At 32.8% G+C, this 18067-nt stretch overlaps 7 protein-coding genes across 7 annotated transcripts; 2 read left to right on the forward strand and 5 right to left on the reverse strand.

The window, feature by feature from the left end:
• Window positions 1-415: 415 nt before the first annotated feature.
• On the forward strand, window positions 416-2487 carry BX664DRAFT_279708 (WD40-repeat-containing domain protein). Its single transcript, XM_051541455.1, has 8 exons — window positions 416-587; window positions 646-761; window positions 827-986; window positions 1076-1314; window positions 1380-1666; window positions 1761-1925; window positions 1990-2091; window positions 2193-2487. The coding sequence occupies exons 1-8, from the start codon at window positions 452-454 to the stop codon at window positions 2236-2238; spliced, it is 1251 nt and encodes a 416-aa protein (XP_051399849.1). The 5' UTR covers window positions 416-451; the 3' UTR covers window positions 2239-2487.
• Window positions 2488-2546: 59 nt separating this feature from the next.
• On the reverse strand, window positions 2547-6249 carry BX664DRAFT_331971 (vacuolar protein 14 C-terminal Fig4p binding-domain-containing protein). The gene is made up of 11 exons (XM_051545232.1): window positions 6129-6249; window positions 5935-6079; window positions 5702-5869; window positions 4376-5635; window positions 4011-4289; window positions 3685-3908; window positions 3520-3599; window positions 3274-3433; window positions 3075-3214; window positions 2932-2994; window positions 2547-2870 (listed from the first exon to the last, which is right to left on the reverse strand). The coding sequence occupies exons 1-11, from the start codon at window positions 6218-6220 to the stop codon at window positions 2632-2634; spliced, it is 2850 nt and encodes a 949-aa protein (XP_051399850.1). The 5' UTR covers window positions 6221-6249; the 3' UTR covers window positions 2547-2631.
• Window positions 6250-6622: 373 nt separating this feature from the next.
• On the reverse strand, window positions 6623-8070 carry BX664DRAFT_263933 (ATP-dependent RNA helicase uap56; the record flags this gene model as incomplete). The annotated part of the gene is made up of 3 exons (XM_051540794.1): window positions 6623-7290; window positions 7361-7771; window positions 7836-8070. 3 exons carry the CDS (start codon window positions 8068-8070, stop codon window positions 6623-6625), a joined length of 1314 nt encoding a protein of 437 aa, XP_051399851.1.
• A 900-nt stretch (window positions 8071-8970) lies between these two features.
• BX664DRAFT_349434 (uncharacterized protein) lies at window positions 8971-12811 on the reverse strand (the record flags this gene model as incomplete). The annotated part of the gene is made up of 4 exons (XM_051547600.1): window positions 8971-9091; window positions 9156-10728; window positions 10806-10939; window positions 11040-12811. The coding sequence occupies 4 exons, from the start codon at window positions 12809-12811 to the stop codon at window positions 8971-8973; spliced, it is 3600 nt and encodes a 1199-aa protein (XP_051399852.1).
• Window positions 12812-13123: 312 nt separating this feature from the next.
• On the reverse strand, window positions 13124-13876 carry BX664DRAFT_314257 (uncharacterized protein; the record flags this gene model as incomplete). The annotated part of the gene is made up of 1 exon (XM_051542655.1): window positions 13124-13876. The coding sequence occupies one exon, from the start codon at window positions 13874-13876 to the stop codon at window positions 13124-13126; it is 753 nt and encodes a 250-aa protein (XP_051399853.1).
• Window positions 13877-14129: 253 nt separating this feature from the next.
• Window positions 14130-15293, reverse strand: BX664DRAFT_385583 (uncharacterized protein). The gene is made up of 4 exons (XM_051549260.1): window positions 15052-15293; window positions 14765-14958; window positions 14493-14683; window positions 14130-14388 (listed from the first exon to the last, which is right to left on the reverse strand). The coding sequence occupies exons 1-4, from the start codon at window positions 15240-15242 to the stop codon at window positions 14362-14364; spliced, it is 603 nt and encodes a 200-aa protein (XP_051399854.1). The 5' UTR covers window positions 15243-15293; the 3' UTR covers window positions 14130-14361.
• A 354-nt stretch (window positions 15294-15647) lies between these two features.
• Window positions 15648-18017, forward strand: BX664DRAFT_331976 (uncharacterized protein). The gene is made up of 6 exons (XM_051545233.1): window positions 15648-15992; window positions 16078-16428; window positions 16492-16624; window positions 16683-16825; window positions 16901-17026; window positions 17105-18017. The coding sequence occupies exons 1-6, from the start codon at window positions 15822-15824 to the stop codon at window positions 17780-17782; spliced, it is 1602 nt and encodes a 533-aa protein (XP_051399855.1). The 5' UTR covers window positions 15648-15821; the 3' UTR covers window positions 17783-18017.
• Window positions 18018-18067: the final 50 nt, after the last annotated feature.

Raw genomic sequence — 18067 nt, forward strand, 5'->3', positions numbered from 1 at the left:
ACGTTTTCCATGTATTTCTATATATATATATATGTATGAAGAGAGTCGCAGCGAAAAGAAGAAAAGAAAAGGGAAAACTTCATTCCTACTGCAACAAATCAAAGGTAATGGAATTGAATGCCCGTTTCCCAAAAAGGCAATGTAACCAACAAAAAGAAAAAGATAAAAAAAAAAGACATATCAAAATACAGTAAGGATGATACAGTCAAATGATTCATAAGAAAATGTATATAATAAAGAAAGGGAAAGCTATTTTAGTATGCTATGAATTTTGAATATAGAGATTATAAAAAGTTACAACAGGTATGATGATACGACCGCATGATCCCCCAATAACGTTATCCCATTTTTCGTTTTTGAAATTGTTTTAGAACGCAGCTTTCACTTTTTTTTTTTTGTTTCTTTCCTCCTTTTTTTTTTTTTTTCTCTTCAAAATTAACTATTAAACGTGATGAATATTACTGATAAAAGTAATACAGATTTATTATTTTTAAACTTTAATCAAGATTTTAGTTGTATTTCTGTTGGTACAAAGCGCGGTTATAGAATATATAACTGTGATCCTTTTGGAAAATGTTATTCAAAAGGTAAAAAAAAATGATAAAAACTATTATGTTATCAATATACTAATTTTTTATTAAATAGCTGAAGGAGGTACTGGCATTGTTGAAATGTTATTTTGTACCTCTTTGGTGGCTCTTGTAGGTTCTGGTGAACAACCTAATTTTTCAACAAGACATTTACAAATTATTAATACAAAAGTAAAACTCAATTATTATTATTATTATGTACGTAACTTATATATATATATATTTTTTTATTATAGAGACAATCAACTATTTGTGAACTTACTTTTCCTACTTCTATCCTTGCTGTCAAGATGAACAGACGTCGACTTATTGTTGTATTAGAAGAACAAATCTTTGTATATGATATCAGTAATATGAAACTATTACATACTATTGATACCAATCCAAACCCACAAGGTAAGAAAAATATATATATATATATATATTTATTATTATTATTTGTTATTCATCTTTAATATTTTTTTTGTTTATTTATTTATTTGAAGCTATTTGTGCTTTATCACCTTCTAGTGAAAATTGTTTTATTGCTTATCCTTCCAAATCTCCATCTAACTCTCATTTTACTGGTGGCCAAACAACTCAATCTTATTTTCCAACTGGTGATGTCGAAATATTTGATGCTCTTTCTTTACAACTTATCAATATTGTTCAAGCTCATAAAAGTCCTGTTAGTTGCATCACTATGAATGCTGATGGTACTTTATTGGCTACTGCAAGTGAAAAGGTAAATAATATATATATAAATTTCAAATTACCCAACTTTTTTTTTTTTTTTTTTTTTTATGATAGGGAACTGTGATTCGCGTATATTCTATTCCTGATGCCACTAAAGTCTATCAATTCCGACGAGGTTCTTATCCTGCCAAGATTTATTCCATGTCCTTCAATTTAGTTAGTTCTTTGCTTTGTGTCTCAAGTGATACTGAAACAGTACATATCTTCAAATTAGCTTTAGGAGCTGCTCCTGGTTTAAATGGTAATAATGGATATAGTCCTACTCCTTTGACAAATGAACAACATCATCATCAACAACAACAACAAGAACCTGAAGCTAGAGGAAGAAGTGGTAGTGTGGGGTAAGATGATAATGAAAAAAATAAAATAAAAGTGAAACACATAGGAATGACCGATCCCCTTTTTATATATATATATATATATATATATATATAGTCAAATGTTACGACGTTCTTCTTTACATTTTGGGCGAAATATTGCTGGTAGTGTAGGTTCTTATTTACCTGAAATGTTGACTGAAATGTGGGAACCTGCAAGAGATTTTGCCTCTCTCAAACTTCCTTCTGGTAGTGGTGTTCGAAGTCTAGTAGCATTAAGCAGGTAAGTAAACATATTTTAATAAAATAAAATAAATATTTTCAACTCATTCATTCGTTTTATATAGTACTACTCCTCAAGTCATGGTCATTACATCAGAAGGTTATTTTTATCAATATAATATTGATTTGGAAAATGGGGGTGAATGTGTTTTACTCAAACAAAATACGTAAGTCTATAATGATTTGATAAAAAAGAAAGAAAGAAAAAAGAGTATTTTTTTTTTCTAATCATGATTATCTTTCTTTTTTTTTCACTCTCTCTATATAGATTATTGGATTCTAGTGATGAAGCCAACGGTGTTCTTGGTGATTAGATTTTCTCTTGTCCCAATACCTTCTTTTTTTTTTATGATTATTGTTACTTTACTATTAGTTTTTTTTTTTCTTCTCTATTATCACAATTGTCTTCATACCCCGTTTTTACCTCACACGACCTTTTCCTTCTATCCTTTCCTTTTTCATATCACTATATACTTATTTGTATTAGTATATATTATGCAAAATTATTTATTTTTATGCTAAGTAAAGAATTCTGATTGTCCTGTTGAAGCTTGTTAAAAATGAAGATTGTTTATCTATGTCTTTTTTTTTTTTTTTTTTTTTGATGATGATTGATAAATAATGATGATATAAATATATATATAATTTATTGAAACAACTTAAATAAAATTTTAGAGCTATACTACAGATAAAATGGCATCCCAATCCTATTTTCTATTCTTTCGTCCACCAATGATACGAGGGACAGTGTTGGTCCCTGAAGAAGATCGATTGTTGCCAGTTGCACCAGTGGATGCCGCTCGGTCAGTCAAATGACTACCGCTAGTCAGACCACCGCTACTACTTCTTCCTACCTTATTGCCACCACTGCTGATACTGTTGATGGTATCTTCACGACCCATACTGTTTTGTCCACTTGATCCATTACTTCCTATACTGCCACTACCTATATGTGATGTGTGAAAAAACATTCATTCATTGGATGACACCGTTCTTCTTTTTCTTACCATAATTCAGTCTCGGTCGACGACCCTTGACAGCAGTGTTGATCTTGGATAAATTTTGGAGAGCTTTTAGAAAAGAAAAGAAAAAAAAATGATTAATTAATTTCAATTAACAACCATCATCATCGTCCCAAGTTCAAACATACATTGTCGCCTTTGCCTTTCATGTCTTGATTGTACCAATTTAAAATGTTGGAGTAAGTCTGGAAATTTGATAGTACTGTCATCACCCTTTGTCCCTGTTTTCGTAGGTGTTCTTTTAGAAGTCGATTCAGTTCCAGTAGGTCTATCAATATGTATAGATTCAGTTATCCATTGTATTTTCCTTTTTTTTTTTTTCCTTACGTTTTGGGCATCACATTTAGGAATCCGAGAGACGAGACACTACTAAGTCGATTACGTAGAGTGGAAAACGCCGATGATTGAGGAAGTAACATCAATATGCCATACAAACATTTGAACAGATAAGGGTATCTTTCTGGTTCCAGTAGTTGTAATCGAAGATCTACAATCAAATTATAAAAAAAAAAAAATCAGTGAATTAATCAAAGAAGAAGAAGAAGAAGAAGAAAAAAAATTAGCATTTCTTACATGTAAACACAGGAGATTCCAAAAGTTGAACCAGTTTATCAATTTGAATGAGCATATTGACAGTGATATCCAGCTCAGCACTAGATAGGAAAAGTTTGAGTGACAGAAAAATGAATAACATGATTTTTTTCTTTGAACAATTTTTTTCAATTTTTACAAACTTACAAAACTTGAAGCATATTCGCAGCATGTTCATAAGCTTGAGCTAAAAGACATAGAGAGAAGGTTGCCACTGCATTATGACACCAAGATTTGTATAAAGCGATAAACAAACGCTGACCATCCTTGTGATCCAAATTCCGTAAACGTTTTCGAAGATCTGATAACTCGGAAGCAGTAATCAAGATGATATTCAGATTTTGAACCATAATACTAGCAAATTCCAAATCCTAAGTTAAAAGAAGAAAAAAAAAAGTACAGTTTTTTTTTATTGTTGTTATTATTGATACTATGATCATCATTTTTTTTTTAAAAAAAAATATTAGTCTTACCTCATCCTTTTCTAATATATCAGCAATGGTACAATAGATGCGCTCAGGATCCAAAGATAAACAGAGTTGTCGAATAATCAAGCTTCCTCGAGTTTCTAAAAGACGACGATCAGTACTAAACAATAGTAATAAATTCGTCATAAAATGTCTAAAGTATTCATGATCAGAATAACTTGAAATCTGAGCCAATAATTGTAAATCGCGTCGCACCACTTCTTCAGATGAATCCGAAAGAGTCTTGAGTAATGCTGGAAAAGTACCATCGTCTGAGACCAAAATCTTATTTTATATAACAAGATAAAAAAAAAAAAAAAGAGTAAGAATAGCAAGTGTCAGGTCGAAACTTAAAAAATTTTGCATATTACCTTGTGGGGTGCTTTTTTATGAAGCATCAAAAGCCATTCTAAACTTGCTACCCTTGTTTCTTCATGTTCATTCAAAAATTGTAATCGTAAATTGGCCAAAGTTGTTTGATAATCAAAAGGATCAGGAAGACTGGCATCATCGATTTGATGATCAAAGATGATGGGTGATGAAGGTGTAGATTTATTCGTAGAACGACGTAATTGTGGTTGTTGTAATGGTGAAGTAGAAAGAAGCTCAGTGGAAGTTGGAGGTGGCTGTGTGAGTAAAGGAGGAGGAGCAGGTTCCAAAGTATCAGCCATTGTGGATGTAAAGGTTGTTGTTGTTGTGGTGGTGGTGCTTACAGGTGCTTGTAAAACTAACTTTTGGAGACTTTGATTGGTAGCAACAGCAAATTCATGAATAATAGGAACATGATGGGCCAAAGAGGGAAGGACAGCCTTGATAATTTCCGGAGTAAATTGAATGATGACATCTTTTGCGATCATGATGAACTCATTAATCCATTCCAATGCTGTACGTTGAATTTCTTCTTCAGTGGATGAGAGATGAGGTACCAGGATTTCCACAATGCGAGCATACTGTACGACAATACCTTGACCAGGAATATAAGTACCTTTTCCTTGTCCATCATTTTCCACTGAAGTGATTGTTTCTGCAGTTGGAGTCGTTGCTGTTTCAGTTTCCTCAAGAGCTGTTATATCTTCTTGATTGATTTGTTGATCACTCTCTTTTTGATCTTCAGTTGTTGTTGATTCAGAAGCAGAAGATTGAGAAGGTGGTAATACCATTGTTGTTGTAGATTCTTTGATAGTTTTGATTTCTTCAGCAGCAGCAGCAGCTTGTCGAATTTCTTGTAAAAAATCAGCCAATTGACTTGTAGCGGCAGTACGGACATCATCACTAGGATCACTAAGACATTGAATCAAGCCATCCAAGAATTCAGGTAAGAAGGAAACAAGTTCAAGATCGGGAATAGAATCTAAAACGGCAATCCAGGAGACAAGATATTGGCGGGCATTGGAATTTCGAACATAGATGCGTTGACGAAGCAGAGGGATGAATCGAGGTAAAGAGAATGCAGTATTACGAGGTAAAGAAGCAGGCGTTATAAGTTCTTGTTGTTCAGTTTCTTCAAGAGGATTCAATGGTTGTTGATAAGGCGATACATAAGTTGTTGATAATTCAGATACAACATCTTTGATTAAACGATCCAAAAGTTCTGCACCACTTTTCACTGTAACTTCAGAATCGGCTGATAACTATGATAATAATAATAAGAATAAAAATCTCTCTCTTCTTTTTTTTTTGGTTGTTTATATACTAACCTTGCAAAGAGCATCAAATACACTATTAAAGAATCGAAGAACTTCACCTTTGGCAACCTTGGCAATATTATACATACTTTCACAAGCATAATAACGAACCTTTTGGTCTTGATTGCTGAAACACGATAAAATAGGAGGTACAATAATATCCAAATAACCTGCTACTGACTAATATTAAAAAAAAAAGAGTGAATATATATTTGTTTCACACATATATAATATTATTATCTTACAGGTCCTAAAGCAATAGCTGTAGCTGCCAAACCAATGAGACCGCCATATCGTGCATTCGAGTTATTAGAATAAACAAAATCTTGTACAAGAGCATCAATGATTTCTGTAATTTTCTCTGGTGCGTTTTCGTTTTCTCGTACAAGTCTAATAAATAATAGGATTAGTATATGTAAAGTATTCCATCTTTTCGTACTTTTCTATTTCTAAAGCAGCTGCTTTTCGTCGATCATATATTTTATCTGTCAATCCACGAATAAGTGGTTGAGAAAAATGACTTGTATCCATAAAACCTTTGTTAATAGAATAAAAAAAAAAAAAAAAGAAGAAAAAAAGAAAAGGAAAAAGAAATTGAAACGAACTCAAATACGAGTTCTGTTCCAAGCGGAGTTCAACTGTGATCCTTACCAGGAAGTGTTTGAACAGAAATCGATCTCCTTGATTGTAAATGATCCTGGTTTGCTACATATATTATACTAATAAAAGAACAACAAAAAAAAAATATGTATTACTATTATTATTTTTAATCCACAACAAATGATAAAAGGGAGACTTTTTTTATTTTTAATATAAATGTAAACAAAAAAAAAATAAGAAAATACTAGAAACTATACTAGATTGAGGAGATTTTGAATTCAAAGAGTGTATGTATTTGTGTGTGTGTGTAAACAAAAAAAAAAAAAGAATAAACTAAGAGGTGACATTGAAGGAATTGATATCAATATCATCAGTAAGAGGATTGATGTTGATTTCGAAACGACTTTGCACATCGTTCAAAGTAGTTGTATCCTTTTCATCTGAGACAAAAGTAATACCTAAACCTTTTGTACCAAAACGACCAGCACGACCAACACGATGTAAATAAGTATCAGCAGAATCAGGCATATCATAGTTAATCACAATGTTCACTCGTTCAATATCAATACCACGACCAAAGATATCAGTAGCCACCATAATACGTTTTTCAAAGTCTTTGAATGATCGATAACGCTTGATACGTTCATCTTGACTCATTTGTGAATGGATACAGATACTGGGGAAGTTACAATCAGTCAAAATACGATTGAGTTCATTCGCACGAGGCACAGATCGTACAAAAATACACACTTGATTGAATTCCAAAGTGTCCAACAAATCATTGAGTTTTCGATTCTTTTCACGTTCTTCCAATTTGATATAGAATTGTTGTAAACCATGTAAAGTAAGTTTGGCTTCATCATCAACATAGATTTCAAGAGGATTTTGCATGAATTTCTTGCACACAGGGCGAGTATCCTTAGAAAGAGTAGCAGAAAACATCATGACTTGTTTATGATGAGGTGTAGAACGGAAAATATCTTGAACATCACGACGCATATCTATATTATATAAAATAAAAAAAATATTAAAAAAGTTTTTATTTATAAAAAAAAAAAATGAGTTTCTTACCAAGTTGTTCCAACATTTTATCACATTCATCCAATACAAAGTGTTTGACATTATTCAACTTGAGATGCTTATCCCGAACAAGAGCCAATACACGACCAGGAGTACCGACAAGAATATGAGGACATTTAGTTTTATCCTTCAAAATTTCCACATCTTTGGTCATAGGCACACCACCATAAAAGACTTCAGTACGAATATCAGGAAGATATTTACTGAATCGAGCATATTCATTCTTAATTTGGAAAGCTAATTCACGAGTATGACAGAGAACAACTACTGACACTTCACCATCCACAGGTTCAATTTGTTGTAAAGTGGCGAGAACAAACACAGCAGTTTTACCCATACCAGACTTGGCTTGACAAAGTACATCCATACCAAGAATAGATTGAGGAATACATTCTTGTTGTACTATTATATATATAAAAAAAGGTTAATGATCAAAGATCTAATAAATGACGCGTTTCTTTATTACCTTCAGAAGGATGTTCAAAACCACAATCCACAATACTTCTTAAAAGTTCTGGTTTAAGTAAAAAGTCACGGAAACCAGTAGAATGAATACCAACATAAGAACCTTTCTTGTCCTTTTTATCTTCATCCTCTACAAGAGCATCAGTATCATCAGATACTTTAAGAGTATCTTGTTGAAGTACTTGATCGTCTTCTTCGTAATCAATCAAATCATCGGCGTGATCGGCTGCAGACATGGTTTCTGTTTATTGTTTTGATACAAGTTGTAGTATAGAGAGATAAGGAAAGTGAGTATCACCGATTTGTAAAAATAAAATAAAATAAATAAATAATAGAAAAAAAAAGGGAGAAGACAAAGCCGTCTGTTTTTTTTTTTTGTTGTTGTCTTTTTGTTGCGTCGTCCTGTCTGTCTTTGAAAACACCCCGATCAAGTTCTTACTGGAGATTGTTGATTGGTTGATTTCCAAAAATGTAATCCATTTATCGTTCCAAAATATATAACTTGTTGCTAAGATTTGAGAAGTTTCACATTGTCATTGTAGTCACCAAAGGGTACATCAACATATCACCAATAACCCATTCTTAAAAGAGTAAAGAGAAAATATAAAAAGATGACTCTTTTTTTTTGCATCATGAAAGAGTCTTGAAAGGGTGTGTTTCAAACAAGATTCATAATATAGGCGGAGTGTTTTTGTGGTGTAGTTGTTGTAAACAGTGAAGGCTTGTCATTCCCAAGAAAAAAAAAAAGTAGTAGACATACCTTGTATAAATTGTGTTGGATATAGTTGTTACGAATAGTGATTGGTGATGATTTGTTTTTTTTAGAAAATAAAAAGAAAGAAAATATAGGATGAAGGAGATGGATGGATGGATGGATAGGAAAAAAAAAAGAATGCTTGCGTACTGCAACATGACATTCGGAATTCGAATTACAGTATATTTAATAGTAGGATTGGATGCAATTGAAGAAGCAGTTGATAATCATGTTGGGTCAATGGGTATGATAAAAAAAACAGATGGGAGGCATAAAACCGTGAGTTTTATTTATGATACAAAAAGGAATCTATAGTACAACAGATAAATATAAAAATGAATAACTAGAATAATAATGAAGTTATGCTAGCTATATAAAAAAACTAAACCAAGCCAAATCCTTTTGCATTTTCTATAGAAGTAATCAATCTATCACGTAGTTTGTCCTGATTAGCATATTCCGGTAATAATAATCGAGAAAAACATGTCAATGCAGTGGGTAATCTATAAGAAAAAATATATATAAATAAGTTTCATATATATCAAGCAGTATAATCATATCTTTTACCTGTCATTATCAGGTCCATTGCGTTGAACAACAAAAGTCAATTCTTTCAAACCTCCAACAGGCACACGATCACTTGCCGTAACAAAATAGAGCAATTTTCGTTTCTGGACAGGAGTCATTTCATTGTGAACAATAGTCCAAAATTGTTGAATGATAGGATGATCCACATGATAACCATCATCATATTCCGTCACTTTTTCCAATTCCGTCAGATCCAAATCCATTGTTGTTATTGTTGTTGATGTTGTTGTATCACCATTATAATTTTGTTCCCAACCACATGTGATGATTTCCAATTCATGAGGAAACACCAATTTTTCAGATAAAGCTTGACTACCAATAACACACCAAACACCACGTCGAAGAGCCAAGATAGCATCTCGTTGAAGCCAATACATATAGTGGGTACAGTAAGCCTGGACAAAAGCCGCTCGATTTTGGCTGGTCACCGGTATATTGCTGCCATTTTCCATCAATGGTATTGTTTGCACGCCTGCTTCAAAGGTATCAATTGTCATTTCATAATTTTGACAAAATGTATCTTCCACCGTCATCCCTGTTGTCTCTTCTGACCATAAAAGTAATTGTTCCAATCCATGAGCTAATTGTGGCCAGCCTTGTTTCAAATCATCCAAAGTAAATAAAGGTTCTTCTTGTTGTTTGTTTGCAAGAGCATCTAGTTGTTGTTCATCTGTTGCACAAATCATTTTCCAAAGCACCAAAGGAAGTTGTATATTGAGTATCACACCATTATATATCGCCAATCCAAGAAGCACACCAATCATTTCATAACTACGAATATCTGTCCCAGTCGCAGATCTAAACCAGTATAGTCGAGTAGTATCATCACAAATAAATAATCCCATCTCCTTAGCCAATAAATGTTCAAAAAGTACGCCAAAGAATTCTTTCTGCACACCGCCTTGATCTACACCTTCTTCACCTCCATCAATGAATTTGACCTTGAGTGGTTTCTTTAGATCTGACCATTTGCGTGACAATTGATGAATGGTGTCATCCACGAAATGTTGCCGTCGTATTTCTAAGAGCAAATAAGGACATACCGCACTTTTCAAATGATGTTCCAAAGACCGTACCATGTCAGGAGCATCCGATGATAGGAGACGTTGAGCTTGTACAAGTAATGTATGATTAACACACGCATCTTCATATTCTGTCGACATGGAAGACATACAGTCCATCAAAAGCACTTTGCGTTTCACCGATGCCGTTAGTAAAAACCCATAGCTGAACCACGAGAATTGATATTCATTGACAAACGGGTATGGAAGAAGAATCGAATTGAAGCTGGCTGCCAGAAAGAGTCGAGATCGTCTTTGTTGTTCATTAATACCACTGTTCTTTCTCCGGGTGCCGGAATGGTGATGCCGATCATGATGAGAATGTCGTAAGGCTGTTAATGTCGACGCACTTGGTCGTCCTTCCCCATAGGCTAAGACTCTTTTCCAGATTCGATATTCATCCTTGATATTGAGTTTGTTGCACAACTTTTCATTAATAAATGCGTCACAGGGTATCACTGGTGATGACGGATTGAATATATTCGCATGATCTATAAATGTAATCATTAACAAATGGTTAGTCAACCAATTTTTTTTTTTTTTTTTTTTAGAATTTCAATCAACTTACATAACAATCGAAGAGTTTTGACTGCCATCACCACTGTATCATTTTCACCGTGTCGATAAGGACCAACGTGGAAATGTTCCAAAAGATAGTGATGTAAATGCTTAACCATAGTTTTCATCGACAAAGGATCCAATCTTACCATATGTCAAATAAAAAAAGAAAAAAGAAAAATGAGTCAAAATACATATGCACGTATATATATATAAAACAATCAATAAAACAATCATTGCTTACCTAGCAAATAATGTAAATGTCGTTTTCAGCTTGTCATGATCCAAATCTGAAAGTATGCTCATCACTTTGATAAACTTTTGAGTCAATATGCTTGGCCAAATCCCAGTTGCAGTAATAGTTGTTGTCGATGATGAAGTTGTCAATGATGTTGATAATGATGAAGTATTTGTTTTGTTTGTAGAAGAGGATACTTGCTGCTTTGTTATTTTTGCAGATGTTATTGTTGTTGTTTCCTGTCGACAAATCCACATCATCAAACAGAATAAAGATCGGGTCCATTGTGCTGTTTTATCCATATCATTTGTTTGTTCCATATCATTCACATTCATTTGCATTTCTTCTAATAAAAGTTCAAAGCTTTCAGATACGGTATGCGCCAATCCCCAGTTGTTGTTACTGTCCATAAGAATAGAATCATAAAAGGCCAAAAGTCGTTCGACGTCCACCATTGCCACATCTTCCAAAACTGTTGAATCCAAAAAGACATTACCAATTTTATCCGGATGTCGAAATAAGGTACGTAGATACTGAACTGCTTCGTTGTAAGAAAGTCGAGGTAACATTCGATCAATATCCCTTATCATTGATAAACGAGCTGAGCAGGACGACGATGACAGATTGGGACCATATTTGTGTTGTTCTCCAAGAATACCAGTAAAAGCAGATGATGAAAACAAACTGTGCAAAAAAGGAAGCGTAGTAGTAGCATTGGTGGTGGTATTATTGGGTACTTGTCGATATGGCTGCTGACTAGTTAAATTGCTTGTGTGACAAAATTTTCTATTGTTATTATTACCAGACTTGGATGCCAAAGCCAAGGAGAGACTAAAGGCTGCTTGTGAATGTAATTGTAGTGATCCACCTCTAGCACTTGCACAAAATCGATTGGTACATTCGGATTGCCCGCATCCTTGTGTCAATTGTTGATAATAACGGTTTACTCTTTCTTGATATTGTAGTGCTGAGGTTTTTTGTCGATGACAATGCTTGGTTGATTTTCCTGTTCGTCTTTGGTTTTGATATTCAACAGTTTGTCCAGATACACTTTGTTTTTGCTGTTCTTGCTGTTGCCGTTGTTGCTGTCGCTGTTGTTGTTGTTGGTGTTGTTGATGTTGATATTGTTGTTGACGTCTCCGAGAAGAGGGTACTGAGGATCTACAGGAAGGAGTTGATACAGGGGATGTTGGTGCTTGTAATGAAGATTTTGATAAGTGATGGTGAGAAAGTGAAGGCATGTTGCAAGTTTGGATTAATGGTGGAGAGGCACTAGACTTCAAGGCTTGTTGTTTACTATAAGATAGTTGATGATAATTTGTGTTCTGTTGTTGTTGTTGTTGTTGTTGTTGTTGTTGCTGCTGCTGCTGCTGATGTTGTTGTTGTGATTGTTGTTGTAAGGAAGTAGTTGAAGCTGAAGAGGAAGTTGATGTCGGTGCAGTGCTGGTTGAAGGACAGGTAGAAGAATAAGTAGCATTCGCTTCAGTTTTGGAGGAACGACGTCTAGTACTATTAACTGAATTGTTGTTGAGCGATTCATTACTATTACAACTGTTATATGTAGACAATGTAGATTGTACTGGTGATGAGGTTGTATCATTGGAAGATATGTTCTGGAGACTTCGATGAGGTTCTTTATTGGTAGAAGTAGGATTACTGCCTTCTATGTTGATATCATCACTATTAGAACTATTAGATGCAATAGAATTGTTCAATTGTTCATAGGTAGGTGATAAATATAAAGATGGTTTTGGTGATCCATGTGAAGAAGTAGGCATACCCAAAAATAAATATAAAATAAAATATCAGGGAGAAAAAGAAGAGAAAAAAGAAAAGTAACAAAAAATTTGTCTTTATTAACTCTACCCAAATGGCGGGAATTCAAACTAAGAAATTCGTATACACCCCAGTTTTGGTTATTTTGGCCAATCATGCACCAAGAAATATCTTATAATTATGATCATATATTATAATAATAATAATTGCACATGCATTATCATTGACAGTATTATTTAATCATCGTTTATTCCTCTTTTGTTTCAAAAAAAAATCATCCATCTTTATTCTTATCATATATATATAATTATAAACTAGTCTGTTTCCTTGTTATCAATTTCATGTCCAACTTTTTGTCGTTTGTTTCCTTGCGATTTATAAACATAATATTTGGCATTATAAATACTATATTGAGAAAAATCATAATTGCCTTCGTCCAAAAAAAAGTATTTTTCATAGTCGCCTAATCGAAATATAGCTAGTTTTTTGATCTCATTAATCTCCTTGGGAAAGCCAACAGTTGGATGCCAATTCATGTTAACAAAACTAACCAAATTCCTTTGATCAAGTCGTTTTACATTTGCTTGAGCAGTTAAGATGCCGCCTGGTAAGTCGTTGTTCTTATTGTCACGGAAAACATGCTTCAACCAGTAAGAAAACGAAAATGGGAGATAGATGACATACGGAAGGGCTTCAAAATTTAGCATCATTATTTCGTATAGGGGTACATCATTCACCACCTTGAGTTTCACTGTATCCATACATACATATCCTTGGAAACTGATAGGTTGAATAGATGGTATAGGCTTTTCCCATGGATTCATGTTGAATGGATCGGACCATATCGTATGATGTTCGTTATTGATATTTTCATCATTCTTGCAATCATCATCATTACTTTCATTATCGGAAGAATCAAAGGAATCGGAAGAGTCACTATCAGAGACATCATCTTCTATTTGTCTTCTACGCTTGTGAACTTGAATAGATTTCAATGTATTATGAATATTGCTCTTTGAAGGTACCAAAGTAGTTTGAGGAGGGGCGGTGCTATTCAACACTCTCATTTTTATTGATTATAAAAGTGATATACAAAAAAAAAAATATTCTATGATATTTATATATTTAATTTATTTTGGTTCTTTGTTCTCATCATCCTCTTTTTTTTTTATTATTATTATTATCGTTCATGATTTTGTTTTCACTGTTATTGACGAAAAAGGAAATCCCCCTTTTTCTGATATGACATATGATTTATGTTCTTTGTTAAACGTCAATGAATCAAAAACAACAAATGACTTAATTTCAATCCTCTAAGGAACAAAATGAAATTTCTTTTCATTAATCAAAACAAAGAAAGAGATTTCATAATAAAGTGACTGACAAAAATAATTAGTAAAATATATATAGTAGAATAACAAAGAATTCAAATAAATAATAAAAAAAACAATACTTCATTTTTGGTCTAACAAAAAGTTGCACGTATTTCTTTATTTCATTCAAAGAATATACGTAATTTCATAAAAGAATAAGAATATATACTATACTCTTACTATTTGAAATCAGCTGCTTTTCCAGTCTATCATTCCCCCCAATAATAATAATAATAATACCAAAAAGACAATAATAATGTATTGAGTATTTATTTTTTTATTGATTTTTTTTTTGTTTTTTAAATCTTACCGTTAGCAAGCCCACAATCAAACCAAAGAGACCTAAAACAGAACCAAAGATTTCCACAACAAGCACTTTGACAAATAATTGAGCATCTTGAGCATCAGCAAGAGCAGCACTAGATCCTGTTACGCCCACTGCTAAACCACAAAGTAAATTACATACTCCAACAGTCAATCCACCCCAAAAAATAGCATAGCCTATATAAAAAAGATAATAATAAAGGAAGAAAAAAAGGTTATGAATATGGTCATTATTTATTATGATAAAATCATTTTTACCAGTGAAAAAGTTGGAAGAGGTATAAAGAGCTTCAGGAGCTACATAATTCAATTTTGAGGAATACACAATAGCCATAATAATACCATAGATGGCAACAACTTCACAAAAAATAATTGAGATCAAGTTTCTGGATTGAATGCGTGGTGTTTTGACGGCAGCACCCAATAGTGATGACCCAGTGATGAAAATACCCCTACATAAATATATATATGTTATACTTTCTATTGTTCTTCTATTCTTTTTTTTTTTTTAGAAAAAAAAAAAGAAAAAAAAAAGATTATCTTACCAAGCAGCACCAACTACTGATAAACCAATACAAAGTCCCATACCAGCTAATGCCCAAGAATAAGGGGAGACTTCTTGAAGAAATTGACCAACATTAAAGGATTCACCTGTACCAGTAAGAAGCATATAAAGACCAACAATGCCTAAAACAGTCACTGAAGTACCAGCAACATAGGTATAATATCCAGGCATAGTGTTGTTATACGATGATGATGTTACAAAACGAAAAAAAGAAAAGAATAGAAAAAAAAAAAAAAGAAAAGGAGAAGTAAAGTGTTTGAAATTTTTTTTTTTTTTTTTCCTTGCCTAAGGTTTTTTGATTGAGTGAATACGCCAATTCAATAACCGCTTAAACAAATCAAACGTGACGTAAGAAATGATCGATTGATTCAAGTATATTATGTTCTATTGTTTAAAGTAAAAATATGATATATTATATTAAAATGTTAATATACTATAATATCACATCTTTTCAAAGTTAGTTGTCAATAGGATCATTTTCATCATTGTGCGCGTTTTTTTTTTTCAATAGTAAAAGGAAAGGAACCGGTGATTGAAAATATTGCCACATGATTTGTTATATGATAAAGATGTGCAATTCCTTTTTTTTCTTTTTTTTGTTCTTTTTTTCTTTTCTCTTTTTTTCTTCTCTCATCCACTCTTTTTTTTTCTTGTGCTGCTGCTATCTAATTTCCCTTCTTTTGTTTCTATTAAAGAAAGAGAAAGAAAAGCAAAAGCCAAGACTATCTTTTATTTTATTTTCTTTTCACTATGACTGATCTTGTATATCAAAACCAACAACATATATCTACTACATCGTTTCCTGACGATGCTATTAAACAAACGACAACAACAACAACAACAAAACCTACTGATTATGCCAATAACAATAACAATGATACTGATGCTGCTGTTAGTCAATTATTAGCAAAATTAGATGAAGTAAGTATTAAAAAAAAAAAAAAAAAAAACTTAATTGATGGCTCCTCCTGACATTTCTATTTTATTAACTCCATAAAAAAAAAAGGGAACACAAACAATAGCCAATTTACGCTCAATATTGACCTTAAAGACTGCTGAACTGAATGAACTTATGGCACAACTTGAAATGACAAATCAAGCTATTACCAATGTTGAATCCACTACAGGTCATATTGAAACCATGTTAAAAGACTTGGGTTTATCCAATGATGGTCATTCTACTCGTGAACTATTGATATCTGCTGAAGCATCTTTGGATTCTGCTATCAAATCTGCCATTCATATTTATTCTGCTCAAGATCACAATAATAATAATAATACACAACAAGTTCGACGTCGACCTTCATCTATTGGAAGTGGGAAAAGTGATCCACATCATCAATATGAAAAACAACAGGTAATAAAGAAAATAATAATAATAATATAATAATAATGTAACTCACATAATATTATTATATAGTCTTCCAATGCTCGATTTGTATCGCGTATTAGGTATAAACCTGATACTAAACATATTTTACGTCAATTGAGTGATCGTCTTCGGGAATTGGAATTGGATGCCGGGAAATTCTTTGAAACTATTGGCACAACAAGTAAAGAATCTTATTTTTTTCTTTTCTATTATTGATTTCTTTATTTATTTTTAATTAGATGATGTGCAAGCTCTTCAAAAAGCCTATGTGGATTTGGATTTGGCAAAAACAATCGCATTGTCTGCAAAAAGTAATCTGAAACGTCGAAAGATTTTGCTGACTAGTTCAAGAAGACCCAATGTCATGGATCAAGTGAAACTGGTAACATCAAAGAAATAATAATAATAATAATAATATAGGAATTCTCATTCATTTTATTTCCTTTTTGTTTGATAGCTTGGTGAAAAGATCCGGGAAGGTGTGGATATGTGGAAACTTTATACTAGAAATGCCCCAATGATGGTAAATGGTGAAGATATTCTGGTGATTTTGGGACTACAGGATGATTTACTGGATAATAATGTAAGTATTAAAAAAAAAAAAAACGAAGGATATTGATCCATTTCTCATTTTATTATTATTATTATTAAAATAATTCAGCATTCAAATCTATCATCACGTATGTCTATGGATATCAAGAGTCGTGGCAATTCTCCCACAAACTCATCATCATCTACAACAACATCTTCTATTCCAAATCGATCTACTTGGCGACAAAGTACTTCATCATCCTCTCGACCTGATAGTATTCCTGCAACAACAACAGGTCGAAATCGTTCATCCTCTATTTCCTCAGTATCATCTATCCCTGTGCTTGCAACTGCAGTTACAAACCATCATCATCATGTACCTTCTTCAACTATGAATACCAAGAGATCTATGTATCGTCATTCCAGTGCAGCAGTAGGAACAACATCCAATGCCAACAACAGCAGCAATACGCCATCCACTATAAGATCTCCCATCAAAGCGAATATTGGCGTTAATCGCGTTCGTACTTCCTCTTTGACCAACAAAAACAAAGCTAGCTTTACCAAAACTGTATCTCCGAACAATATGGTATCATCTTCTTCTTTGATTTCTTCAACATCAACAGCACCTATGAATGATGCTACAATATCTATTGCACCTATGAATAATAATAGTGGAACACCCAAATCAATGTTGAAACCACCAACTGAACGTGGTCCAGGATCAACTCTACGTATTCGAAGTATGCTTGCCAAACGAAATCATCAACAACCGACAACATCTAAACTTTACCATGACGGTGACTGATTTCCTCTATTTTATATTCCATTTTATATCTTTCCCTTTATATACTTATATTTATGCCCTATCCTTCTTTATATATCTTTTTTTTTTCTTATTTGATTAGTTTATCATTATGTTCCCTTCTTTTTTATTTTCATTATTGTTACTTCATATTATCACCTCTCATCTATCCCCCGTCCCTTTGTGGAATTTCAATTTTTATGTATTTCCTTCGTTAATAAACTTACATTCTACTCTATTTTGTCATAGTTCGGAACAAAAAAAAAAAAAAAAAAAAAAAGCAAATAA

Source organism: Halteromyces radiatus (assembly GCF_025201355.1).
Source record: "Halteromyces radiatus strain CBS 162.75 chromosome Unknown BX664scaffold_4, whole genome shotgun sequence".
NCBI lineage: Eukaryota > Fungi > Mucoromycota > Mucoromycetes > Mucorales > Cunninghamellaceae > Halteromyces > Halteromyces radiatus.